Here is a 27,029-nt window from a genome sequence, read left to right on the forward strand (position 1 = left end):
CTCTGGCTGTTCCTGAGGCTGGCGTCTGGGTAAGTGCAGCTCCGTGGGGCAGGGTGGGCAATGGGACTGGGACAGCAGTGGGGAGGTTGTGTTGAAAGGGCAGGGCTTGTCTTGGTTAGTGGGCTAGTAATTTCTTCTGCTAGCCTCCAAGTTTGTGCTTCAACAACATTTCTGGAATGTTCTTTATCATTACTTGGGCTCTACGGGTGCAAGTGTGTGTATGTGGTGGGGGAGGGGGAGGACAGAGGCAGCAACCGCAGGTTACACCACGACTTCAGCACGTTCGCCCAGACCCCTCCCGGGGAGAAGATGGATGGGGCACACAGGCGGAAGTGAACCTCCTTAAAACCCAAAGGGCAGCAGAGGTAAAGTTCAGAGCAGATGATTGTGCTGGTGTTAGGGTTGAAAGAGCACAGACGAAAGGCCGAGTCCTGATGCGGATGGAAGGACTGGTGGGGCTGTCGCTGGGAGGGTAGCAGAGCCAGTCGGGCTGTCTGGAGAGCAGTCACCTCAGGATGCACAGGGCTGGGCCGGCAGGGCTCAGGAGGTGAGGAGCAGACGGGTGAGAGTGGAGACGGGACGGGAGAGCTGAGTGCTCGTGAGGTGCCTTGACACTGAGCTGCAGTCACAGAAATTCCAATTCAGAGAGCTACCCCGTTTTCTAGCTTCTCTCCCTCCCTTGAGTGTTATTTATGGCTTTGGGTTGATGTGCTTTGCCAAATACAGTCTGATCAAGGGATCAAGGAGGGAACGATTCCAAACAAAGCCACCTTGTTTGTCATCCAGAGTCTAGGAGATACGGGCGATCTAAAGATACAGCAGGGGACTGCTAGTCTTTTGTGGAACTCTTAGTCAGGAAAACTATGTTGGTGAACGCTGAGAGAAATACTTGGGATAAACGCTGGGGAAGTATATCTTTTAGTCATCCGTTTTATTGTCTTTGTTTTTGTTTGACTGAAACAACTAGTTAAGTGACGGAGTGAGTGGAAGACATGGTCTCATACCTCTGCTCAAAATCCTGGCTCCAAAGCCCTGGGCAGGTTTCTTAGCCTCCCTAAGACTCAGTGTATGTGTCTATAAAATGGGGCTAGGAATCTATGTGCACCTCAGAGAGCTTCGTGCAGGTTAGATGGGAAAAGCCATCAGTCAGCGTCTCGCCTGTGAAAGCTCTAAATTAATGTGATTTATCATGATGACAATTCTTAGTTTTGCAAGGAGACATTAAAGGGACGTGCGTTTTTGTTTTGCTGCATCGCACACTCCCAGGTTAATCTCACTTCCATCGTTGGTTGATAGAGGTGCGGTCAAAGCCTGTCCCATCCCCTGTGGGCTTTTACGTCCCCTCCTCCCTCCCAAGCCCTGTCCTGCTCTGCTATCAACACTTTCCTGCTCTCCTGGCCTCCTCCTCTTCTCTCTCGTCCATCTTCCCTCAATGGAAACAGAAGCAAAGAGCCAGAGCCCTCGGTGTGGAGGAACTGAAAACATTCTCTTCTGCTTTCTCGTTTGATAGATGAGGAAACTGAAGCTGAGGAATAGTGAAGTTTGCCAGTGTCAGAGCCCCGAAATCAACGGGACCAAAGTTTTCTTGGCGATGTGTCACGGTTGCGTCATGCAGTGGTTTCACCCTAAACTGTAATACCACCCTGTTCATGGATTTGTTTACACATGTTTCCCTCCTTAGGGATACCTTTCTTCCATGGCTCAGGACAGACTCCTGCATGGAGCAAACAGGAGAACTTTCTGGTAAGCATCTGGCTAACTGGCTAACTTTTCTTTTCTTTCTTTCTTTCTTTTCTTTTTTTTTTTTTCTTTTGATGGAGTCTTGCTCTGTCACCCAGGCTGGAGCACAGTGGCACAATCTCGGTTCACTGCAACCTCCACCTCCCAGGTTCAAGCGATTCTCCTGCCTCGGCCTCCCGAGTAGCTGGGATTACAAACGCCCACCACCACACCCAGCTAATTTTTGTATTTTTAGTAGAGACGGGGCTTTGCCATGTTGGCCAGGCTGGTCTTGAACTCCTGACCTCAGGTGATCCGCCTGCCTTGGCCTCCCGAAATGCTGGGATTTCAGGCATGAGCCACCACTCCTGGCCTTGGCTAACTTTTCAAAATTAAAGATGATGACTTGTTACAGTCCTGCGACATTTTTTTTCCTTTCAGTTTTGCTAAGTTTTGCATAATTTAGTTCTCTCAAAGTGGAGACTTTAAAAGAGACTCCTCTGTATGTTGTGTTCACTGCCCGGTGTCTTAGTGTGGCCCTAGGGACCCTGAAAACGGCTGCAGATGAAGATGGCGAGCACCCGCTGCAAGCTGGCCAGGTACTTGGAGGACCTGGAGGATGTTGACCTCAAGAAATTTAAGATGCATCTGGAAGACTATCCTCCTCAAAAGGGCTGCATCCCACTCCCGAGGGGCCAGACGGAGAGGGCGGACCACGTGGATCTAGCCACGCTGATGATCGACTTCAATGGGGAGGAGAAGGCGTGGGCCATGGCCGTGTGGATCTTCGCTGCGATCAACAGGAGAGACCTTTATGAGAAGGCAAAAAGAGATGAGCCCAAATGGGGTGAGTCCAAGGAAGACTTAAAAAAAAAATTGTGGCAAAGTGCACATAACGTAGAATTTTCCATCTTAATAATTTTTAAATGTGCAGTTCAGTAGTGCCAGGCACACTCACATCCTGCAGCCAGTCTCCAGAACTTCCTCCACCTTGCAGAACTGAAACTATTCACCCGTTAGCTCTCCACCCGTTAGTTCTCCAGCACCTCATCCTCCCAGCCCTGGGAACACCTTTCTTTTTTTTTTTTTTTTTTTTTTTTTTGAGACGGAGTTTCGCTCTTGTTACCCAGGCTGGAGTGCAATGGCGCGATCTCGGCTCACCGCAACCTCCGCCTCCCGGGTTCAGGCAATTCTCCTGCCTCAGCCTCCTGAGTAGCTGGGATTACAGGCACGCGCCACCATGTCCAGCTAGTTTTTTGTATGTTTAGTAGAGACGGGGTTTCACCATGTTGACCAGGATGGTCTCAATCTCTCGACCTCGTGATCCACCCACCTCGGCCTCCCAAAGTGCCGGGATTACAAGCTTGAGCCACCGCGCCCGGCCAACACCTTTCTGTTTTCTATCTCTGTGAGTCTTATTACTCTGGGTACCTCCTATAAGTGGAATCATGCAGAATTTTTCCTTTATGACTAATCTATTTCACTCAATATAACGTCCTCAGGGTTCATCTATGTTGTAGCATGTGTCAAAATTCCCTTCCTTTAAAAAAGACTGAATAGCCAGGCATGGTGGCTCATGCCTGTAATCCCAGCACTTTGGGAGGCTGAGGCAGTGGATCACGAGGTCAGGAGTTCAAGACCAGCCTGGCCAAGATGACGAAACCCCCACCTATACTAAGGCTACAAAAAATTAGCTGAGCATGGTGGCGCACACCTGTAAGCCCAGCTACGTGGGAGGCTGAGGCAGGAGAATTGCTTGATGGCAGAGGTTGCGGGGAGCCAAGAGTGTGCCACTGCACTCCAGCCTGGGCAACAGAGTGAGACTCCAACTCAAAAAAAAAAAAAAAAAAGAATAAGTTTTTGGTTTTGGCTTAGATTGTTTGGATTTTGTTTTGTGATATGGTTACTAACACCTTTCTTTACTTTCAGAATCAGTAGACAGCTGTCAGGGGTCTTTTATGGGCTGGGTGTGGTGGCTTATGCCTGTAATCCCAGCACTTTGGGAGGCCAAGGTGAGAGGGCTGTTTGAGCCCATAGTGCGAACCTGTCTACAAAAAATGCAAAAATTACTTGCATGTGGTGGCATGTGTCAGCAGTCCCAGCTATTCTGGAGGCTGAGGTGAGAGGATCACTGGAGCCCAGGAGGTCGAGGCTGCAGTGAGCCGTGATTGTGTCACTGCATTCGAGCCTGGGCAGTAGAGTGAGACCCTGTCTCAAAAAAAATCGTTTATGTTGCTCATAGTTTGCTGCCCACTTAAAGTTGTCTCATGCATTTCCCCTAGTGACTAACTCTAACCTGAATTTCTCCTGTAGAACGTCTTTTTAGGGTGTGTTATCTAGTGACTGTTTGGATTTGTGATTCTCAACCTGGATGCACACTGGAATATCCTGGGAGGTTTCAGTATGTAACAGTTGCTGGGCCTCACCTCGGAATGAAAAACATCTGGGCGCGGAGTCCTGAGTCTGTGTCTTTAACGCTTCCCGGGCGACTTGAAAGTTAGCTAGGGTTCCCAACCACCAAATCAGGCATCAAACAGACTGGTCATTCTCAATCCTGAAGACCTAGACATCTGGACTTGACAACAGAAGACATGGGTGACATGGATTGCAGGCAACTGGGAGCAGGGAAGGGTGACCCTTTTTAGCCCATGGCCGCCTTGGGGATATTGGAGCGCTTGGAGATGCCCCCACAGTCAGGCTGCCAGGGACAGTCAAAAGCACATAGGGGTAAGAGCCAGCTAGCCTGCTTCACATGTTTGCTGATGAATTTCCGGGCCTGAGGAAGAGAGTCCGAGACAGGGAACACCTGGGGACACAGGCTTGGCAGACGGACAACAGAAGTGAGCGGGAAATGCTCCCAACTAGACTTTTGACTGCGCACCCGTCCTCTGCACCTCGGAGCCATGTTTGGGTTTGGGGTCCCTTCTCCCACGCCAGGCATTAGGCTAGGTTGCCATTGCATCCTCTGTGGTAACAGTCCTGGGCTTTGACACCTTTTCTTCCCTTTTATGTTCAGATAAAGCATGTGTTTCTAATCACCCTGTGATATGCCAAGAAGACAGCATTGAAGAGGAGTGGATGGGCCTGCTGGGGTACCTTTCCAGAATCTCTGTTTGTAAAAAGAAGAAAGGTAAGCAAACTGAGCTGGCGCTGCGAATGGAGTTTTAAGACCTGGTTCAGGAGGCTCTGCGGAGCTGAGTAGCTGGGTAAATTGGCCATGCTATAGGTTCCTGCATTGGAGAGACAGATTCATGCATCCAGAGCCAGCGGGGTGATGAGGTGTTCCAAGTTTGAAAACGCATGGGGTGCAGATGACTTAAAGGAGTAAGACTGATAAAAAGGATCTTCGGGCTGGTGGCTACACACACAGCGCTGGCCTTCTGCTCAGCTGGGTGTATGCAAAGCTTGACAGCAGAGATTCTTGACCCCTTTCTTACCCAAGCAGTGGGAGAAGCTGCAGCTGCCATTTCTGCGTTCCAGTTACCACGCACTTCAGATTACCGGCCTGTTTAGGGTGCATCTCTGGTGGACGCGTGTGGGCTTTCCCCACTAACTTCCTGTCTCTGCCGTAGATTACCGTAAGAAGTACAGAAGACACGTGAGAAGCAGATTCCAGTGCATCGAAGACAGGAACGCCCGTCTGGGTGAGAGTGTGAGCCTCAACAAACGCTACACACCACTGCGCCTCATCAAGGAGCACCGGAGCCAGCAGGAGAGGGAGCAGGAGCTTCTGACCATCGGCAGGACCAAGACAGGGGACAGCCCCGTGAGTCCCATTAAGATGGAGCTGCTGTTTGAGCCCGAGGCTGAGCACTCAGAGCCTGTGCACACGGTGGTATTCCAGGGAGCTGCGGGGATTGGGAAAACCATACTGGCCCGGAAGATTATGTTGGACTGGGCGTCGGGGACACTCTACCAAGACAGGTTTGACTACTTGTTCTACATCCACTGTCGGGAGTTGAGCCTCGTGACGCAGAGGAGCCTGGGGGACCTGATCATGAGCTGCTGCCCCGACCCAAACCCTCCCATCCACAAGATCGTGAGGAAGCCCTCCAGAATCCTCTTCCTCATGGACGGCTTTGATGAGCTGCAGGGTGCCTTTGACGAGCACCTCGGGCCACTCTGCACCGACTGGCAGAAAGCCGAGCGGGGAGACATTCTCCTGAGCAGCCTCATCAGAAGGAAGCTGCTCCCCGAGGCCTACCTGCTCATCACCACGAGGCCGGTGGCCCTGGAGAAGCTGCAGCACTTGCTGGACCGTCCTCGGCACGTGGAGATCCTGGGTTTCTCGGAGACCAAAAGGAAGGAGTATTTCTTCAAGTACTTCTCAGACGAGGCCCAGGCGAGGGCGGCCTTCAGTCTGATTCAGGAGAACGAGGTCCTGTTCACCATGTGTTTCATTCCCCTGGTCTGCTGGATCGTGTGCACCGGCCTGAAGCAGCAGATGGAGAGCGGCAAGAGCCTGGCCCAGACATCCAAGACCACCACTGCCGTGTACATCTTCTTCCTCTCCAGCCTGCTGCAGCCCCGAGGAGGCAGCCAGGAGCATCCCCTCTCTGCGCACCTCTGGGGGCTCTGCTCTTTGGCTGCAGACGGGATCTGGAACCAGAAAATCCTATTCGAGGAGTCCGACCTGAGAAATCACGGCCTGCAGAAGGCGGACGTGTCTGCTTTCCTGAGGATGAACCTGTTCCAAAAGGAAGTGGACTGTGAGAAGTTCTACAGCTTCATCCACATGACCTTCCAGGAGTTCTTCGCTGCCATATACTACCTGCTGGAAGAGGAAAAGGAAGGACGGACGAGGAGTGTCCCAGGGAGCTGCTTGACGCTTCCCAGCCGGGACGTGACAGTCCTTCTGGAAAACTACGGCAAATTCGAAAAGGGGTATTTGATTTTTGTCGTGCGTTTCCTCTTTGGCCTGGTGAACCAGGAGAGGACCTCATACCTGGAGAAGAAATTGAGCTGCAAGGTCTCTCAGCAAATCAGGCTGGAGCTGCTGAAGTGGATCGAGGTGAAAGCCAAGGCAAAGAAGCTGCAGATCCAGCCCAGCCAGCTGGAATTGTTCTACTGTCTGTACGAGATGCAGGAGGAGGCCTTCGTGCAGAGGGCCATGGACTACTTCCCCAAGATTGAGATCAATCTCTCCACCAGAATGGACCACGTGGTTTCCTCCTTTTGCATCGAGAACTGTCATCGGGTGGAGTCACTTTCCCTGGGGTTTCTCCACAACATGCCCAAGGAGGAGGAGGAAGATATGGCCCAGGGTGTGCCCCCAGGCTCTCTCCCTGCGTGTTCCCTCGGGTAAGGAAACTCGGCTCAGCAGGTGGCAGAACCTGCCCTCTGCCTCCTCGAAGCTTTTTCTTGGCTCTTGCCTTCTGTCTTTTCAACTGTCTTCCAAATACAGTTGCCACAGCTGTATTTGGCGTCAGGATGCCGCCACCACCTACCTCAGACCCCTTCAGGGGCAAAGATTGACCGGTGGTAGGTGGATAAATGGGGTGAGGAAAGAAACAATAGAATAAGGAACGAATGTTTGGGGAATGCCGGTTTGGCACAAGGTATTAGGGAGGATGGAGGCTTGCTACAAATGCTTGCCAAAAGAAGCTGCTTGTAAGCTGCTTGGAGCGTTAGTGCCTCAGGGTCAGTCAGTGTCTCTGGGGCGGGGCAATGCCAGAGAGGCCGTCCCAGGAGCACAGGGGCAGACGGCCCTTAGAGCTGGAGGCTGGGGGAGGTTTCTTAGAAAAGCGCAATTTAAACCCGCCTTTAGGGGACGGTGGGACTTGGGTGTGTGGAGAAGAAAGTAAAGGAATCCGGGCATTGAAGACTCATACGAGCAACGTCGTGAATGCAGCCTGAGAAAAAGCATGTGCAGGTGGCAGTGGAGAGAGACTGAGTTTCCTTGGAGAAAACACAATGGAGATAAATCAAGGGAAACAGAGTCGCCAGAAGCGCCTGCTCTAGGGTGTGCTCATGAGTTGCTGGGCGGTCGGAAGCCAGTTGCTGAGTCTGTGCAGTGAAGTAGTTGAGTCACCTGACTTCTGAGTCCCTTCTGGGTTTCTCATTCAGTGGCTCCTAAGGAGGACCACCTATGGTGGTTGTAGGAAGGTGGGCACCCCATGATGTGAGTTTAACCCGCAGAGAAGACACTTTACATGGGGCAAAATGAAGACAAACAGGAGGCTAGGCCCTTCCACTGGCAGCGGTGAGCTTCAGCTTTCTCTAGCCCTGACTGTGCCCGGCCAGGACACCTTCCTGGTCCTCATATGGCCTGTAAGGACCAAGTGCCCACGGGGCTGCAGCGGAGGCTGAGACCCAGGTCCCGCTCACGGGGCTTGAGGTCCATTGTGGGACAGTGAGGAAAGAGGTGCGGATGTGCATGTGTATTTGTGTGCATGTGCGCGTGCATGCATGTGTGAGTGTGTGCATGTGTGTGCGTGTGCGTGTGCGTGCATGTGCGTGCATGTGTGTGCGTGCATGTGTGTGTGCATGTGTGTGTGCGTGCATGTGCGTGCGTGTGTGTGCGTGTGCGTGCATGTGTGCACGTGTGTGTGCCTGCATGCATGTGTGTGTGCGTGTGTGTGCGCGTGTGTGTGCATGTGCGCGTGCATGCATGTGTGTGTGCGTGTGCGTACGTGTGCGTGCATGTGTGTGCGTGTGTGTGCACGTGCATGGGCGTGCGTGTGTGTGCACATGCGTGTGTGTGCATTTGTGTGCGTGTGCACGTGTGTGTGCATGTGCGTGTGCGTCACGGGCTCTGACAAGGAACTTGCAGAGTACCCAAAGCACAAGGGGATGAACCTGTTGACCTGTGAGGTGCGGGTGTCCCCCTCTGCCAGCTTCCGGAGCATGGGCAGTGACAGAGTGAGAGACGGACAGGGCAGCCCAGGCTGGGGGTACGGAGTGTTCAGAGAGGGCAGGCGTGGGAAAGCAGGTAGTTTCAACGACAGCCAACAGTTCCTAGTGGCTGGAAGAAGACAGATGTCTCCATCTGTCAGGCTGCCATAGCGAAACGCTGTGGACCGCTTGGCTCACAGGCAAAAGCAATGCTCGCCCTACAGCTCCGGAGGGGGAGGCCCGTGGTCGAGCACTGGCACATGTGGTGTCTGGTGAGACCTCATCAACATCACACACCTGTGAGGAAGCAGGGTCGGAGGCTCGGCACCCGTCCCTCTAGAAGGCGGACCCACAGGGGAGCGGGGAGGGGCACGGAGGGGCGGGCTGCAGACGGCGCCTTCACAGGTGGAGGGCCAGGCAGCTCTCTGGGGTCCCTTTTGTCAGGACCGTGATCCCACCGCGAGGGCTCCACACTCATAACTTCATCGCATCTCAAGGGCCCCAGCTCCTAATACATCACGTTGAGGGTTGGGATTTCAGCATATGGATTTGGGGCACACAAACATTCAGACCATAGAAGAGGAGTAAGAGAGAGAGAAAAGTAGGCAGATCTACTCATTAAAAGTGAGGCGGAGGGGCAGGGAGGCCATGTCCGGTCACACACCCGTGAAGAAGGCTCGCAGACTCGCACTGCTGCCCTGGTAGGGGGCTCAGCACCCGTCCCTCTGGATGGCAGCTGCTGGCCGGGCGCGGTGGCTCACACCTCTAATCCCAGCACTTTGGGAGGCCAAGGCGGGCGGATCACAAGGTCGAAAGATCGAGACCAGCCAGGCCAACATGGTGAAACCCCATCTCTACTAAAAATACAAAGATTAGCTGGCCATGGTGGCGGGCGCCTGTAGTCCCAGCTACTTGGGAGGCTGAGGCAGGAGAATTGTTGAGCCTGGGAGGCGGAGGTTTCAGTGAGCTGAGATCACACCACTGCGCTCCAGCCTGATGACAGAGTGAGACTTGTTTCAAAAAAAAAAAAAAAAAAAAAAAAAAAGTAGATGGCAGCTAGCTGCCTACCTCTGAGGACAGACTGACTGGAGCCCTGGTAGGGGCTCGGCACCCGTCCCTCTAGATGGCAGCTGCCTTCTCCCTCTGACAGCAGGAGCTTGCTTTGTGTGTCTCAGTACTTTCTGAGAACCAGAAGCCTGTGCACCTGTTAGAAATGCAAAATTGTAGATCCAGTTGTAGACTTTGCATCTGGATGAGAGCTACAGGTGATTCAAAGGTGACTGCCTATGTGGTGCACTGGCTCATGCCTGTAATCCTAAGTTTTTGGGAGGCCAAGACAGGGGGATTGCTTGAAGCCAGGAATTCAAGTCCTGCCTGAGCAGCAAAGTGAGAGCACTTCTCTACAGAAAAACAAAAGCAAAATGCGACTGCATGTTGGAGTCGCTTGGACATTTTAAAAGATCTGTGTAGCTGGACACAGTGACTCGTGCCTGTAACCTCAGCTCCTCGGGAGGCCGAGGCAAAGGGGCTGCTAGATCCCAGGAGTTTGAGTCTGCAGTGAGCTGTGATTGTGCCACTGTTTTCCAACTTGGGTTACACCTAAAAAAAAAGTTAAAAAAATTCATCTGGTTCCACCTCAGAGATTCTGACTTTATTTCCATGGTTGTGGCCTGGCCTTGGGGTTTTTTTGTTTGTGTGTTTGTTTGTTTGTTTGTTTGTTTGTTTGTTTTGAGATGGAGTCTCACTCTGCCTCCTAGGCTGGAGAGCAGTGGTGTGATCTTGGCTCACTGCAACCTCCACCTCCCAGGTTCAAGTGATTCTCCTGTCTCAGACTCCCGAGTAGCTGGGATTACAGGCAGCCATGCCAGCTACTTTTTGCATTTTTAGTAGAGTGTTTCACCATGTTGGCCAGGCTGGTCTCAAACTCCTGACCTCAGGTGATCTGCCTGCCTTGGCCTCCTGAAGTGCTGGGATTACAGGTGTGAGCCACCTCGCCCCACATGTCCTGAGGATTTTTCGAGCACTCCAGATACTATTGTGCAGCCGGGAGTGAGGAGTGCCCTGTGGACACCCAGCACGGAACGTTCAGTGCCATGTTGGGACAGCAGACTGATAAGGGAGGGAGGGCACTGAGGAGCAGCTGCAGGTGCCACAGTCAGCCGAAGCCCACCCCAAAGCAGGCAGGGCTTTCCCAAGGCTCACCTGGCCCTCTTCATTTGTCTGGGAATAATTTCTGGTTTCGTGACCCATTTCTTAATTCCCGGAAGCCACTTCTCTGAAGAGGCGCCAGGCACCCTGGTCTCTAGCGCCAGTTACTTATTGTTCAAGGCTGATTTCTTTTCTCTCCATTTTCCTTCTAATTCCTAGGCTGGTGAACAGCCATCTCACTTCCAGCTTCTGCCGGGGCCTCTTCTCAGTTCTAAGCACCAACCAGAGTCTGACTGAATTGGACCTCAGTGACAATTCTCTGGGGGACCCAGGGATGAGAGTGTTGTGTGAAACGCTCCAGCATCCTGGCTGTAACATTCGGAGACTGTGGTAAGTGCCTGTGCATGCATATGCATCTGTGTGTGTGTTGTGTGTGCAAGTTCATGAGAGAGAGAGAGAGAGAGAGAGAGAGAGAGAGACAGACTGGAGAAAGAGCTTCAGGACTAGGTTGTTGGGTGCTTTCTTAGGACTGCTGTCACAAAGGGCCACCGACTGAATGGCTTCAGCAACAGAAATGTATTTTCTTGCGGCTGTGAGGCTGAAAGTCTAAGGCTGGGGTGTCAGCAGGGTTGGTGTCTTCAGAGGCTGCCCTCCTGGGCTTGCAGACGCCACCTGCTCCCTGGGTGCTGACATTGTTTGCCCTCTGGGGAGAGTGTCCTGGTCTCCTCTTTTAGAGGGACACCAGGCAGGAATGAGCGAATGTTGACCTCATCACCCTTTAAACACCCCATTTCCAAGAACAGTCACATGATGAGGTCTTGAGGATTACGGCTTCAACATATAAATTCTGTTGTGGGGGCACAGTTCAGCCCAGAACAAGTGAGAAGGTAGAACGGACTGGAAGCTGGTTTGGGAGATTTTGCGTGGGGAAGAATGAAGGAGGAGCCCACGGCGTTCCGTGTCTTCTGCTTCCTCACTGGCCACGCTCATAAATGAGAATTGGAGAATTTCCCACATACAACAGTGGCAACCTCAGCTAAAAACTGACAATTCTTTTAATTTTTCTTTCTTTGAGACAGGATCTCCCTCTGTCACCCAGGCTGGAGTGTGGTGGTGTGATTCCAGCTCACTGTAGCCTCGATCTCCCAGGTTCCAGCAAGCCTCCCACCTCAGCTTCCCGGAGCAGCTGGGACTACAGGCATGTGGCACCATGCTGGCTAATTTTTGTATTTTTTGGTAGAGATGGGGTCTTACCAGGTTGCCCAGCCTGGTCAGGATGCTTCGTACGGGTTGAAATGTCGCAGGGAATCTCCGGTGACGTTATTGATAACGTACTTGCTTTCTTGCACACCATGAATCAGATTCACATGCCCCCCATGCAGGTGCCTGGGCCAGCTCAGCAGCTCTGTTCCATTTTCTGCTCTGCGGATGCATGCAGGTGCCTGCACTTCTGAGGCGCTGCACAGGCAGTGTGAAAGCCTGCACCCCAGGACATTTTCATACCTCCTTCTCCGGCTCCACACACTCACCTCATCACCCGTCTTCTGAGTCTTCCCTTCAGTACAAGCCATTCTCCATTTATCCTTGTCCTCACCCCAGCAGCCCAGGTCCAGAAACCGCTATCACGTGCCTGGACATGCAGAGACCTCCCGGGCCATCAGCTCCCCAAGGATGGGGTTCGCGTTTCTTTGTCTCGCCATCATCTTTACAGCGCCTGGACGGGCATCTTAGTACGTGACGGTGGTGAAAAGCACACACAGAATGAGATGCCTCGACGGGCATCGTAGTACGTGGCGTTGGTGAAAAACATGAACTGAGTGGGCGTTGGCTCTTTGGCCTCCCTGTGTCTGCCTTTGCCCCTCACCAGACCATTCTCCACACAAAAGTGAGATGGTCATTTAGACGATTCTAATTTGATTGTGTTGTTCTGTGGCTGGAACGCTTTCTCTCTGTGGATGTGCACGCTTTGTTTAGCTCCCACTTGTGAGAACAGGTGGTGTTTATCTGCTTCTGAGTTGTTTCACTTAAGATAACGGCCTCCAGTTCCAGCCACGTAGCTTCAAAGATGTGACTTCATTCTTTTCTATGGCTGAGCAGTATTCCATTGTGTATATAGATCGCGCTGTCTTTATCTTTGCTCTTTTGATAAATTTCTCATCATCTTGCCTGGAAGACTCTTTGGGGCACTTAACCTTACTTCTCCAGCTTCACCCAAAAATCCTCTCCCCGTTGCCCCTGTATGTGTCTGGAGAGTGAGATACCAAGAGGGAAGGGTGGGTAACAAGACGTTTTACAGATAAATAGAGATCCATTTGTCCATTTGCTTGAAGTTAGGGTCAAAACGGAAGGTGGTCTGACAGGCTCCCGGACCCATGAACTATTGCCCTGGAAAGAAGCTGGAGTGTTGTTCTTGCCCCCATGACAGTGATAAATCATAGTTTTTGTTGCTGGTGGTGGTGGTGATGGTGGTAGTGGGGTGTGTGTGTGTGTGTGTGTGTGTGTGCATGCGTGTGACTGTGAAACAAATCAAGTATCAGCTGCAGCACAGTGCCGTGGCTCGAGCTTGGAATCCCAGCACTTTGAGAGGCTGGGACGGGCAGATATGTGAGTCCAGGAGCTCAAAGCCAGCCTGAGCAAGCTGGTGAGACCTTGTTTTTACAAAAAAGAAAGAAAGAAAAAAAAAATTAGCTAAGCATGATAGTACATGCCTGTACATGGATCTACTTGGGAGGCAGAGGCAGGTGGATTCCTTGAGCCCAGGAGTTTGAGGTGGCTGTGAGCTATGATCTCACCACTGCACTCCAGCCTGTGCAACAAAGTGAGACCCTGTCTCAAAAAAAAAAAAAAAAAAAGAACCAGAGCTGCTTATCCTTTCACTATAGACAGAGGGTTGGGATTAACTCATCAAACACAACGGGTGACAATGTTGGTCAAGACAAGAGAGCTGAGAACAGCCCCGGGCGAGGAACGGGAGGTAAGGCGGTGGAATGCGCAGGTGCCCCGTTCAGCTGTCTGTGGGTCGACTGCGGTGCCCCGGGCACTGCTCACGACGGGCCGGGAGCTCACAGATGGGCGCTCCCTCTGCAGCGGGCTGGGGAGCCTGGGAGCGACCTCCCGGGCCTCGGGCTGCGCTCCAGGGCTCTCTGATGACACGTGTTCTGATGCTCCCCTTGTGTTCTCACCCGAAGGTTGGGGCGCTGCGGCCTCTCCCATGAGTGCTGCTTCGACATCTCCTTGGTCCTCAGCAGCAGCCAGAAGCTGGTGGAGCTGGACCTGAGCGACAACGCCCTGGGGGACTTTGGGATCAGACTCCTGTGCGTGGGGCTGAAGCACCTGCTGTGCAACCTGAAGAAGCTCTGGTGAGTCCGCGAACGCGGCGGGCGGCGGGCCCCGGCTTCCCCGAGCTCGGTGGCCTGGAGTCTGGCTGTGTGATGGCCTGGGCGGCTCAGGTGACTGCCGCGCTGATGGCCGGGGTCTGCCGGCAGGTCCGTCACTTCGTGCTTGTTGTGGGGAAAGCCACACACTAAACCCTGTCGAGGAACATAAATGGTAATTTTAAAAAACGATGTCTGCCTTTAGGGTGCCTGCCGCCCGGCTGAGAAAAAGGTAGAGCCAGTGTCATGTGTTGCGTTAGCAGAGTTTCAGAACTTCGTGACGAGCCCTTGGTCCCCACACTGGATAAGGAAAACGGTTTGAAGCAATGCAGGCGCTTGCTCGCCGTTGCTCAGCCCTTCCCGCAACGCTTCTGGGAGACTTGCATTTTAAGGGATTGAAGAAAGCACTTAAAAATGGAAGGGGCAGTTCACACCTGTTATAGAGTTTGTGTTTTGCAATTTGAAAGGAGTTCTGGATGTGGGTGGTGGTGGCGGTTGCTGTACTGAAGGCCATTGAATTCTGCACTGAAAAATGGTTAAAATGGTAAATTTTGTTTTTCACTTGTTTTACCGCAATCAAACTGAAGGTAGAGAGCTGGGAAGACATAGTATTGGCAAGAGCTTGGAGAATGCTCACTTGTTATTCCACCAAATGAAAAGGTCAGAAGTGCACACAGAGCCTGATTCCACCCCTTTCCATGTGTAAATGGGAACAGAGGCCGTGGCAGGTTCAGGCGCCTCCTTGCACCTGTGGGAACCCGGGTGAGAGGTGTGACTCATGTTCTGCCATCTTTCTGCAAGGCTGGTCAGCTGCTGCCTCACCTCAGCATGTTGTCAGGATCTGGCGTCCGTACTGAGCACCAACCATTCCCTGACCAGGCTCTACATGGGGGAAAATGCTCTCGGAGACGCAGGAGTAGAAATTTTGTGTGAAAAAGCCAAGAATCCACAGTGTCATCTGCAGAAACTGGGGTGAGTCTTCAGCAGAACGGTAACTTCTTTTCAGAGGCGAATTATTTGGAAAATGTGTTTGGAGGTTACTCTGGTCAGGCAGAGTTGAAGGTAGAGGGAGGAAAAACACCAGGAATGCCGTGAAGGGCTGGATGCATATAGTGCTGGCATCCCCAAACTACGGCCCGCGGGCCGCATGCGGCCCCCTGAGGCCATTTATCCCTCCCCCCTCCCCCGCCCCGCCGCACTTCAGGAAGGGGCACCTCTTTCATTGGTGGTCAGTGAGAGGAGCACAGTATGTGGCGGCCCTCCAACAGTCTGAGGGACAGTGAACTGGCCCCCTGTGTAAAAAGTTTGGGGACACCTGATATAGTGTATACTACTGCTAACAAGGTCATTTAGGCTAACTTATGGTTCTAGAATTAGAGTTTCTTAGTGTTGGAAGAAACTTTGGAGATGGTGCGGCCCAAATGCCCATTGAGGGAAACACTTGCTTCTAAGACACTTGCACAAATAGTCCCCATTTTATGCGTGCATGCTTACAAGAATGCAAGTTACGGCACAGTGCAGCCTCCACACTAGGAGAGGGCTCTTACCCTGCAGCGTCCACCCTAGGAGAGGGCACTCACACTGCAGCGTCCACCCTAGGAGAGGGCTCTCACACTGCAGTGCCTTCTCTGATTTCTGTGCATTAGTCCTTGTGTTTCTCCCCAGGGATTCGAGGAACAATTCCAATCCCAGTTTCCCAGAGGCAACACTCACTGTAGGTCTCATCTCGCACAGTGTCTCTAAATCCTCCACAGTGACATGGCTCAGCACCGTCACCTCCATAGCTATGCTCTCCCAGGTGCAAGCTGGTTAGTGTGGTCTCTCTTTGAAACGTGCTGCCCAGGCTGAAGACGCACGGTGGATCTCTTACCTCCTGTTGCTGCTGAAGCCTGTCATTTCCTTATGTTTTTTGGCAGTTGCGTAAGACTTTTGGTTTGCATTGGAATTCTGCAGTAAATAGTCATAGAGAATACCTACTAATACCATGCAATTTTTATGTATCATTGCTCTTTCATATTCTTTACATGGGTTATATCAGTTGGCTTCACAAACAGGCTGTAGGATGGGTATCAGTGTCTCCAATTGAAAGAGGAGAAAATAAAACTCAGGGAGCCTCATACCTTTGTCCAAGGACACTCAGATGGAAGGTAGGGGAACTGAATGTAGACAAACGTCTGTGACCCGCCCCAGCCACTGTGTTAATTCCCAGCATCTTGCCTTAGGAAGTGTTGGTAATGGGCTCTCTATAGGGCTTCTTTTTCTGGCTCTCAGCCTAAGGGTGGGACCTCAAATCTAGCTTAGCTAAACCTCATCTTACCTGTCTTTTGACACACTGATGAGGCATTTTTGAATCTTGATTCTGTCAATAATATCTACAAATACAACAAGCAAATTGTGTAGATCTTCATTCACATTATTAATGTAAATACCAGCCAGATCAGCATTCAAGACAAAATATAGCAGGAAAGGTCTTCCCAACAGAGTAATCCATCAATCCATAATTAACAACCGATATATGTTCACAAAGCTCTGACACTTCCTTGCACCTGTCCCATCAGCCCATCCCCAGATGTGACCGAATCTTTCGGTAACATCTTCAAGCCGCACCTTTCCTCACTTTCTAGCAATCTGATTTCTACTTCTCTTGGTTTGTTCAACAGACGTGATTTGGTCCCTTTACTTTGCTGTCCCTCTTGGGGCACATGGTGGGCGTTGTTTTAATCCAATAGATTGTTATATAATCCATCTGTCTGTCCATCCATCATCCATCCATCCATCCATCCATCCATCATCCATCCATCATCCACCCATCCATCCGTCATCCATCCATCCATCCATCCATCCATCATCCATCCATCATCCACCCATCCATCATCCATCCATCCATCATCCATCCATCCACCCATCCATCCATTCATCCATCCAAGGGAGTATTGGAGCTTTGTGAACACATATTGGTTGCTAACGATGGACAAATAGGTTTCCTGTGTATGCTGATCTGGGTGGTATTTATCTCAGTAATGTGAACAAAGGCCTATGCGATTTGCATGCTGCACTTGTAACGCACCATCTGTTAGAGCTGCGTTAATAAAATACCACAAATGCAGCAGCTTAAGCAACAGAAATGTATTGCCCCTCAGTTCTGGAGGCCGGAAGTGTGAGATGAAGATACCAGCAGGCTGGCTGCTTCTGAGGGCTGTGAGGAATCTGTTCCATGCTTCTCTTTGGCTTCTGGTGGAATGCCATCTTGCTGATGCATTTTGACATTTCTTGGCCTGTAGCTGCCTCTCCCACAGCATTGCCTTTATCTCGACGTGGCATCTCCCCTGTATCTGTGTGTCTTTCTCCGTGTCCCAGGTTTCCCTGGTGAAAGAACACAAGTCGTGTTAGATTAGTAATGACCTCATCTTAACCCGTTACATTTTCAGTAACCGTATCTCCAAATAAAGTCACATTCTCGAGTCCTGAGCCTAGGACTTCAACATACAAAGTTTTGGAGGAAACAATTCAACCCCCTAGCTCTTGAAACTAGAATCATAATAGAAATATTTTTTTTCTGTGATATCCCATTTTCATTTATCATAGATAAATTTCCATGCTGATTTGTGTAGACCTCCAGATTGGGGCATAATATTTCATAGTGTGCTTTGCTATACGTTATTTCATCAAATAATGCATTTTGGGATAACTATTCTTTTCCACTATTTCAAACAACTCTGCAAAGAGCACATTCTTATATAAAGTTTTCTGCCTGCGTGTTTGCTTTGAGATGGATGTCTCTAAGTGGCATGAATCGGTCAAAGCTTGGAGGCATTTGATGTGTCAGGTGTAGCCGCATTTTTTTTCCCTGAACTTTGGGTCCTCATCTCTGGCTGCGTATTGTGTACCGCCTGTCTCAATATTGCTCAAGGGTCACACATGCTGAGCGCTTGCGAAATTGGTTTCTCATACCCCACCTTCCACCTCCGTTCTCTGACCTGCTCCTGCCCTCTCCTTCCCACCTCGTTGAGTAGCGGGGCTTTCCAGGAGGCTGTCCGGCTGGTAAACAGAGGACAGCCCTAAATTCTCTGCTTTCAGTTCCCTCTACCACCCATCCATCTTTTTTTTTTTTTTTCTAACACAACACCAGAGGGAATTCATAAAATGCAAATTTGAAAATATCGGCCCTTTGTTCAAAAACCTTCAGAAGTTCGTCTCTGTGGTCAGAATGACACCTTAGCTTGCCACACAGCTGTCCCCGATGCTGCCCTCTCTCCGACCGCACCTTCCACTCCTTTTTTTTTTTTTTTTTTTTTTGAGACAGAGTTTCACTCTTGTTACCCAGGCTGGAGTGCAATGGTGCGATCTCGGCTCACCGCAACCTCCGCCTCCTGGGTTCAGGCAATTCTCCTGCCTCAGCCTCCTGAGTAGCTGGGATTACAGGCACATGCCACCATGCCCAGCTAATATTTTGTATTTTTAGTAGAGACGGGGTTTCACCATGTTGACCAGGATGGTCTCGATCTCTTGACCTCGTGATCCACCCGCCTCGGCCTCCCAAAGTGCTGGGATTACAGGCTTGAGCCACCGCGCCCAGCTCCACTCCATTTTGAGTCACCCTGGATGTGTTTTGTTTTGTTGTTTTGGGGATGGGGACTTGCTGTGCTGCTCAGGCCTCTGGGCTTGTCCACATCCATAGCACCCTGCACACCAGGTCTCGCCTGAACTCCTGGGTTCAAGCAATCCTCCTGTCTCAGCCGCCTACGTAATTGGGACTATAGGTGCACATCACTGTGTCCAGCTATGAATTAGTTCTTAAACACCTTGGTGGCTCTTTTAATCTTCCCCACCCTTGCACCTCTACTTTCTCACTTTCTACCATCTGGCTAAGAAGCTCCTGCTTATTTAATTGCTCTGATCCTCATTTTGTCCATTGAAAAGCAGGGATGAAAATAACATTCCCGCCGGGCGCGGTGGCTCAAGCCTGTAATCCCAGCACTTTGGGAGGCTGAGGCGGGTGGATCACGAGGTCAAAAGATCAAGACCATCCTGGTCAACATGGTGAAACCCTGTCTCTACTAAACATACAAAAAATCAGCCGAGCACGGTGGTGCACGCCTGTGGTCCCAGCTACTCGGGAGGCTGAGGCAGGAGAATTGCCTGAACCCAGGAGGCGGAGGTTGCGGTGAGCCGAGATCGCGCCATTGCACTCCAGCCTGGGTAACAAGAGTGAAACTCCGTCTCAGGAAAAAAAAAAAAAGAAAGAAAATAACATTCCCATCTTCAGGTTGTGATCATGCAGTGAGATAACCCTACTTAAAGTCATAATCCATGCCAAGCACAAAATAAACACTCAAAAAATGTTAGATCTTCCTCCTCACTTTTCTTTCTTTTTCTTTTCCCTCCCTCCCTCCCTTTCTCTTTCTTTCTCCCTTAGATGGGTGGAAGAATGGAGGTGACCGACCAGGGCCTTTCTCAGGGTCTGGGGCAGGAAAATTCTTGAATCCAAGAGAACCCACTGTCTTAGTTTCTACTGGCCTGAAGGTCCGATGGTGGCTTGTCTTCTTGGGCAGTCGGGCAAATCGGGCTGTGGAAAGGGTACGGGGGTAACAGGGCTTGAGGGGCGACGGCAGCAGAGTCGGCCCTCCGGTTCCCTCGGGCAAGGCTGTATTTTCCTTTTGATGTCCTTGCAGTGGATTACAGCCACCTGCAGGGGAGCCAAACGGCCTGGAGCAAGGCCAGGATTTCTTGTTTTTGAGTTTTTCCTGCCGAGGTGAGAAGCCTGCGCTCCTGGTGAATAGCTCCGTGAACGTGCCCAGTTGCAAAGGCACACCTGCCGTCCGTGTAAATGTCGATGCGTTTCTTCTCAGCCCATCAGAGGGCCTGAGTGAGAGCAGTTAACTCAGCCTTTTGCACCGAAGTTGCGGCCGGCAGGGCCTGGGCCCACACACTGTCCGGTTCCGCGGTGACAGCCGCCCCAGCCTTTCCCGCTCCCTGTTGGAGGAAGCTGCTGCCGTCCGTGAACACGGCAGCGTCAGCCTTCTCCAGGGGGCCTCCTGGAGTCCCGGGGAAGCACTTTCTGGCATCGAGCACTGGCGTGGTCAGGTCTGGAGCACCCAACCGTCTCGGGCAATAAGGACGACGGGACAACAAATTCAAACACTATAGAGACAAACAGACGAGAGACACACAAATCCAGATGTCAGGAACAAAACAGGACAGCTGACACCCAGGCAGATCAGGCACCGAGGCAGATGCACGGTCGTGGCAGTTTTCAAGGACAGAGGACTGGATCCTTAGACACGAGCCTCGAAGGTCCGGACGCACGCACACGTGCACGCACACATTCCCTCAGAGCTTATTACAGTCTTTTTACACTTTGTAAACAGCAGGAACACTGAAGAAATTTTTGCCTTCTTTGTCAATGTTTTAAATGGCACAGAACCCAGGGACCCTGTCCTCCAGTGTCCTGGAGTGGTGACAGAGTCCAGAGGGGTGCCCTCGTCAGGGCTAAACCCCTCTACATCAGACAGAAGGACACAACCAGGTCCCCGGGCACCGGGAGTCCAGAAACAGCCAGCCAAAAGTCGACAGAGCCAGGAACTCTAGACCCCTAGAATTTAAAGACAGAAAAACCAGAACCAGGACTCTTCCAGAGTCCCAAACCAGAACCGGGACCAGGGACTCTGGGCACCGAGAACCCAAGGTCACAGGAATCACTGTAGTCAATTCCAGCATCCCGGTAATTGGATGATCCCTGTAACTTCCAGGAATAACCAGATCAGGCCTGACTTCCCTTCTCCGTGGAGCAGGACCGGGGACTCTGAAGAATACTTGGTGGGGCGTGCTGGGAGTGGATGCACTCCCCTCTGGCAAGGGGTGGTCTCAGGGGGCGCCTCCCTCCAGTCCGCCTCCTCCCTGGGGGAGCCCGGAGTGAGCCCGGTCTGCACCCGGTGGGGAGTGTCTTGCTGGGGCCTCCCAATGTTGTATCTGAGTGAGTTAGAAGGAACACGCCATGCTCGGCGTTTCAAATTACGAGTCCTTTATTGATTTGCTGGCGACTGAGGGACAGCTAATGCTCAAAATTCTCTCAGCCCCGAGGAAGGGGCCTGGTTGTCTTTTATACCTTGATTTAGGCAGGGGAGGGGAGTGCCTAGCTGAAGCAGAATTTTATAGAAGCAGAAAAGCAGATTAGAGGAAGGGGCTGCGGGCACAGGTGGTTTCCATACAATTACCAATCAGGGGGCGACCAGGCTCCTTCTATACACAGTGATCAAAGGGAAACTTTTTTCCTACCACAGCAGCGGGGAGGTACGCCAAGCAGAATGCGGTTACAATGGTTAAAAGTGTTAGGAACAGACACTTCAATGCCTCTAAGTGCAGCACAGCCCAGTTATGCACCCAAAGGGGCGGAGGTAAGGAGGGGAAGCCAGGTTGGAGTTTACAGCTAAGATGGAGCCAGTGACGCTAGCCCAGGGTAGGGTGTTACAACAGCCCTAGCTACAGCCTAGAAGGTCACCATGAACGTTCCCCTGTTGTCTTTCATGTTTCAATCAGCGCCCACTTCCCATGAGGAGGATTCTTTTCCCTGTCTCTCTCTCTAAAAGAAAAAAAAAGACAGGTCCCTGCAGTGTAGGTCTCTGCAGCATCGCAGGCGTTATCTGTCGATGATGGCGCGTCCTTGCCGGAGGAACGCCGTGTGAGGAGGAGGAGGAGTATGGGGATGGGCTAACTGGCTCAGTTGGCCTTGGCTCTTTCTGTCACACTGATTCAGCAAAGCGCCTGCTGAGACCCTCATTTGTCTCTCCTGTGGCAGCCAGGGACAGCAGGTCACGCTGTCCTCAGATCGCGCCTGAGCTGAAGGCTGCAGCTGCTGAGACAGGACGAGGCGCGGTGTGGGAGCAGCAGCGCCGTGTTTGGGAAGAGCCGGGCACTGAGCACGCCTCTCCTCGTCCTTCCACAGGTTGGTGAATTCCGGCCTCACGTCGGCGGGTTGCTCAGCTTTGTCGGCGGTACTCAGCACTAACGGGAACCTCACGCACCTGTACCTGCGAGGCAACGCTCTCGGAGACAAGGGGATCAAGCTCCTCTGTGGGGGGCTCCTGCACCCCGACTGCAAGCTGCAGGTGTTGGAGTAAGTCCTTCGGCCTATGACAGCGATGAGAACACATGGCGGCCAGGGCGGAGGGACGTTTAGACACCACGACCAGGCGACACTCTGTTCTTCTTAGAGTCTGCCCTGTCACAGGGTCGGGGCTGGGAGGGGTCCTTCTGGGTGACATGAAACTGGACCTCGGGTCCTTTCCATCACGATTTTCTGTGCCACAAAAGAAGGGGGCAGTGTGACACTTACAGCCTATGGAAATGTAGGGAAAGGCACAGAATTTGGTAAAAAGTCAATTAATAAACCACTGTTACTTTCTTTTTCTTTTTTTTTGAGACGGAGTCTCACTCTGTCGCCCAGGCTGGAGTGCAATGGCACAATCTCACTACAACCTCCGCTATGCAGGTTCAAGAAATTCTCCTGCCTCCGCCTCCTGAGTAGCTGGGACTGTAGGCGCCCACCATCATGCCTGGCTAAATTTTTTTAGTAGAGACGGAGCTTTACCATGTTGGTCAGGCTGGTCTTGAACTCCTGACCTCGTAATTCGCCCATCTTGGCCTCCCAAAGTGCTGAGATTACAGTTGGGAGCCACTGCACCGAGCCATGCACTGTTGCTAATTTCATCGGTACAGTCCGGTGGACTTGAAGGAGACACTCCCATCTGAAAAGGAGAGAAACTGTGGCCTACAAGGCTGTGTCAAGCCAGTTGGTCCTGTGCTCACTTTTTTTTTTTTTTGGCATCTGAAACAATACAGGCTAAGATGCTAAGATCTTGGGGAGCCAGGGGGATGGTAAAGGGGACGTTTTCTTTAAATCACCCCCTTTTTTGCAGACTAGACAACTGCAGCCTCACGTCGCACTGCTGCTGGGATCTTTCCACGCTGCTGACCTCCAGCCAGAGCCTGCGAAAGCTGAGCCTGGGTAACAATGACCTGGGCGACCTGGGGGTCATGATGTTCTGCGAAGTCCTGAAACAGCAGAGCTGCGCCCTGCAGAGCCTGGGGTGAGCGCGCGCCGCAGAGATTCCTGGGGCGGGATCCCGAGTGCTCAGGAGCAGCTGAGTGTGATCAAGATCCAGGGTGGCTCTGCCGCCGTCTGCAGCCACTCAGCGTGAGGTTGGGCCTGGGTCAGCTGTGGTGGATTTTTAAACACAGGCTATGAGGCTTAAACTGCACATTCCACTTTGTTGAGGTGATTAGAATAACAAGGTTACGCTGGGTTTTATCCATATTCCTCAGAGAAACACGAGTCCTGATGCAGGTGTGGCCAAGGAGGGTTCTGCTCTACACGGGGAACCGCACTTTGCAGGACCTGTCTGTGGTTCATCCGAATTGGAAGGGTCTTTACATAGCGGGGATCTCGTTGTTTTGTTTCTGAGGATTTCTAAAGGCGAAAAGAATGCCCCAGGAACATCAAGCTTGGAAATTCCATGAAATTCCGCAGTGTGTCAGGGCCTTGCTGGACCACGTCTGTGTTTGGTGACAGCGCTGACGTAATCCTTTCCACCCTAGTGAGAACTTCCTGGCAAGTCTCGTGGTTCTGTCTGCCGTGATGATCGCACTTTTCACGGAAGACGTTTTTACTGCTTGGCTTTGAGACCAGCGTGGGTTTTCCCCTATTTCATTAGCCATCTCCACTCGGTCTCCATTCCGGCCTTTTCTTCATCCTCCTGACCCGGATGTGTGGAATCCTCAGAGCTCAGTCGCTGGGCTCATTTTTCTTCCCTGGACTTTCTCCTTCATTTAAATTATCTAGTTTTCTGACTTCATGATATATGTGCCTTTCAGAATTTATGGCCGTGAATCCTGTGTCTGCATGCTTGTCTAATCTTCCTTCTTGGAGGTTAAATAAACCTCTCAGATGTCACATCCAGGTCCACACCGGTGCTCTTCTGCCTAAAACCTGCTTCTTCCCCATCTCAGGCAATGGTAACTCCTCCGAGTTGCTCTGGCCAAAACATTTCTGGTGCTGTCTTCACGGTCTCTTTTTTCCCATACCCAGGTCCCGTGTGTCCCTGTGAGCTCTGCCTCTCCGGCTCGGCCACTCCCTGACAGCCTGGGCCGGCTTCACGGCGTCTTCCCTGGCTCAAGCCACCATCACGAGGTGTCTGGATGTCATGGTGGCATTCTGAGAGGCCAACCTGCATCTGTTATCCTGACTTTAGCAGACAAGAGATGCAGCTGAAACGTGACTCAGATCATATCATTCTTCCCAACATCATCCGGTGACTTCTTATCACTTTTTTTTTTTTTTTTTTTTTTTTTTTGAGATGAAGTCACGCTCTGTTGCCCTGGAGTGCAGTGGCATGGTCTCAGCTCACCACAACCTCCGCCTCCCAGGCTCAAGCAATTCTCCTGCCTCAGCCTCCTGAGTAGTTGGGACTACAGGCAGGTGCCACCACACCCGGCTAATTTTTGTATTTTTTTTTTTTTTTGAGACGGAGTTTCACTCTCGTTACCCAGGCTGGAGTGCAATGGCGCGATCTCGGCTCACCGCAACCTCTGCCTCCTGGGTTCAGACCATTCTCCTGTCTCAGCCTCCTGAGTAGCTGGGATTACAGGCACGCACCACCATGCCCAGATAACTTTTTGTATTTTTAGTAGAGACGGGGTTTCACCATGACGACCAGGATGGTCTGGATCTCTTGACCTCGTGATCCACCCGCCTCGGCCTCCCAAAGTGCTGGGATTACAGGCTTGAGCCACTGCACCTGGCCAATTTTTGTATTTTTAGTAGAGATGGGTTTCATCATGTTGGTCAGGCTGGTCTTGAACTCCTGACCTTGTGATCCGCACACCTCAGCCTCTCAAAGTGTTGGGATTACAGGTGTGAGCCACCGCGCCCAGCCTCTTATCGCTTTCACAGTAAGAGCCACAAACTCATGGTGGCTTCCGTGGCCCACATAATCTGGCCCCCACTGCTTCTGAAGATTCGTCTTCCCCCAGCCCTTGCTCGTTCTGCCCTCCGTGCAGGGGTCCCCTTGCTGGTTTGCAGGAACACTTTCACCTCCGGACTCTTGCACTTGCTTAGAACTTTCTCGCCTTCTATTCCACGGGCCTTATCCTCCGTACATTCCTAATTCTCTGCCTCAAGGCCATTCTTCCTCCTCACACATCTGATGTGTAAGAGGAGGAAGAACTTGCATCATGGAAGACGTGAGAGGCATCCTGGGCAAATGCAGTGTGCAGACTTGATTGGGTTTGTGATTAAATGAACATAATGTAAAAAAAATTACAAGACAGTTGAGGAAGTATAAATGCTGACTGGGCATACAGCGACATTAAGAAATTACTCTTAAACAGTTTTGATGTGACAGTGATATTGTAATCCTGCTTTAGGGTCACAGAGTGAATTATTTATAGATTTGTTAAATGCAGTATTTAAAATAATCCATGGTGGGAGGAGTGGGTGGGTATTGGAGGAAGCAAGTTGACCTGACCTGTGTAATTGTTGAACTTGGGTAATGGACACAGGGGGTTTGTTATACTATATTCTCTACTTTTATATTCTTAAAATTTTCCCAACTAGATAGTTAAATTTCTTTTACTAGATAGTTAAAAACATAACAGAAACCACCTTGGGCACTTAGAGCTTTTGTTTTGTTTTTGTTTTAACATTTTAGAGTTTAGAGGCGTGTGGAGTTTAGGGAAATGAAGAGATGAGACTTTTAAGGTTAATGACTCTGAGAGACTTATCTGAAGAGTGCAACCCAGGCTTTCTATTTGCTTTTACAGGTTGTGTGAAATGTTTTTCAATTATGAGACAAAACGTGCATTAGAAACACTTCAAGAAGAAAAGCCTGAGCTGACCATTGTCTTTGAGCCCTCTTGGTAGGGGCAGAAACGGGGCTGCCAGACACCAGTGTTCTCTGGCCCCTCCAGCCAGGGGACCTTGGGTGGACTGAGCTGCAGTCCATCCAGCCCAGAGATCCTTCCAGTGGGGGGTTTGAGAACAGAGCTTCTGATGACGCCTTCGTGTGGAGAATGGGCATCTCCTTTACGCCCGGGTGAGGAAGACACGATGAAAGCTTCCGGATGTTGTTCTCATAACAGTGCCTCAATTAGAGGATGTTCCTCTTGGTGACCTCATGTAATTAGCTCATTCAATAAAACCCTTTCTTTGTCTTTATTTTTCTCTCCTCCCTGTCTCTTTCTTTTTGCTATCTTTTTTCTTTGTTCTGTCTACTTTTGCTCATATAATCATTCCTGCTATCTTTCTGTTAACTGACCATAACACAGAACTAATTGACTATGTATTATGTTGAAATTTTGTGGCAGCTACTTATTTATTTAATTTTTTTGTAATAGTTATGTTTTCTAATAAGAATAATTCATGCTTTTTGTAGCTAGTTGAAAATTCAGGAATATGTAAAACTTTTTTGTATTTATTGAATTAAATTGTTGCCTTTTCTTAATTTCAAAAAAGAGTGCCTAGAAATTTTTTAAATTATTTATTTAAACTACCTAAGAGAAATTAAATTGCTTTGTGCATTTTAAAAGTCACTTTGGCAAATGATTCAATTGTAGATAATTTTTTAAAAATTACCTCACACCAACTGTACTGAGTGGAATTTCAGCTTTGGTAAGATAAGAGCATGAAAGCCATGGAGGGAAAGGTTTTAGAGTTTTGGAGCCTGCGCTCCTAACCAGAAGTATTAGGTAGAAGATGCATCTTGCCTTCATTTGAGAACAACTTATTTTGGATTTGTCCCATCTGAGGAATGGTTCACCTATCATACTTCACAGAGCATTAAGTTATAAGGACATATTTACTAATTGCCTCTCTACACAAGGACAACTCTTGAACACCATGGAACTGCTGAGGATGGAAATACTACTTCCTCTATACAATTAACCATCACAGTAGCCACA

General features: G+C 50.8%; 1 protein-coding gene across 5 annotated transcripts; it reads left to right on the forward strand.

Moving 5' to 3' along the window:
- NLRP3 (NLR family pyrin domain containing 3) lies at positions 1 to 26,609 on the forward strand. Of its 5 annotated transcripts, none has more exons than XM_074385486.1 (11): positions 1 to 29; positions 1,511 to 1,743; positions 2,252 to 2,566; positions 4,736 to 4,849; positions 5,292 to 7,020; positions 10,921 to 11,091; positions 13,890 to 14,060; positions 14,877 to 15,047; positions 22,018 to 22,188; positions 22,991 to 23,161; positions 25,893 to 26,608. In XM_074385486.1, exons 3-11 carry the CDS (start codon positions 2,284 to 2,286, stop codon positions 25,990 to 25,992), a joined length of 3,081 nt encoding a protein of 1,026 aa, XP_074241587.1. In that variant the 5' UTR covers positions 1 to 29; positions 1,511 to 1,743; positions 2,252 to 2,283; the 3' UTR covers positions 25,993 to 26,608. The 5 variants fall into 5 exon arrangements, with proteins under 5 accessions (XP_074241587.1, XP_074241586.1, XP_074241588.1 ...); XM_074385485.1 differs by lacking the exon at positions 1 to 29 and adding an exon at positions 102 to 547; XM_074385487.1 differs by lacking the exon at positions 1 to 29 and adding an exon at positions 102 to 547 and having other exon boundaries at positions 1,682 to 1,743.
- The last annotated feature ends 420 nt before the right edge of the window (positions 26,610 to 27,029 follow it).

This window comes from Saimiri boliviensis, chromosome 14 (genome assembly GCF_048565385.1).
Source record: "Saimiri boliviensis isolate mSaiBol1 chromosome 14, mSaiBol1.pri, whole genome shotgun sequence".
NCBI classification, from domain to species: Eukaryota; Metazoa; Chordata; class Mammalia; order Primates; family Cebidae; genus Saimiri; species Saimiri boliviensis.

Excerpts from the sequence above, each read along its gene's own strand:
- NLRP3 (XM_074385486.1), top strand. The coding sequence starts at position 2,284 with ATGAAGATGGCGAGCACCCGCTGCAAGCTGGCCAGGTACTTGGAGGAC. Across the intron at positions 11,092-13,889 it reads TGTAACATTCGGAGACTGTG|GTTGGGGCGCTGCGGCCTCT; the intron begins GTAAGTGCCTGT and ends TCTCACCCGAAG. Across the intron at positions 22,189-22,990 it reads TGCAAGCTGCAGGTGTTGGA|ACTAGACAACTGCAGCCTCA; the intron begins GTAAGTCCTTCG and ends CCTTTTTTGCAG.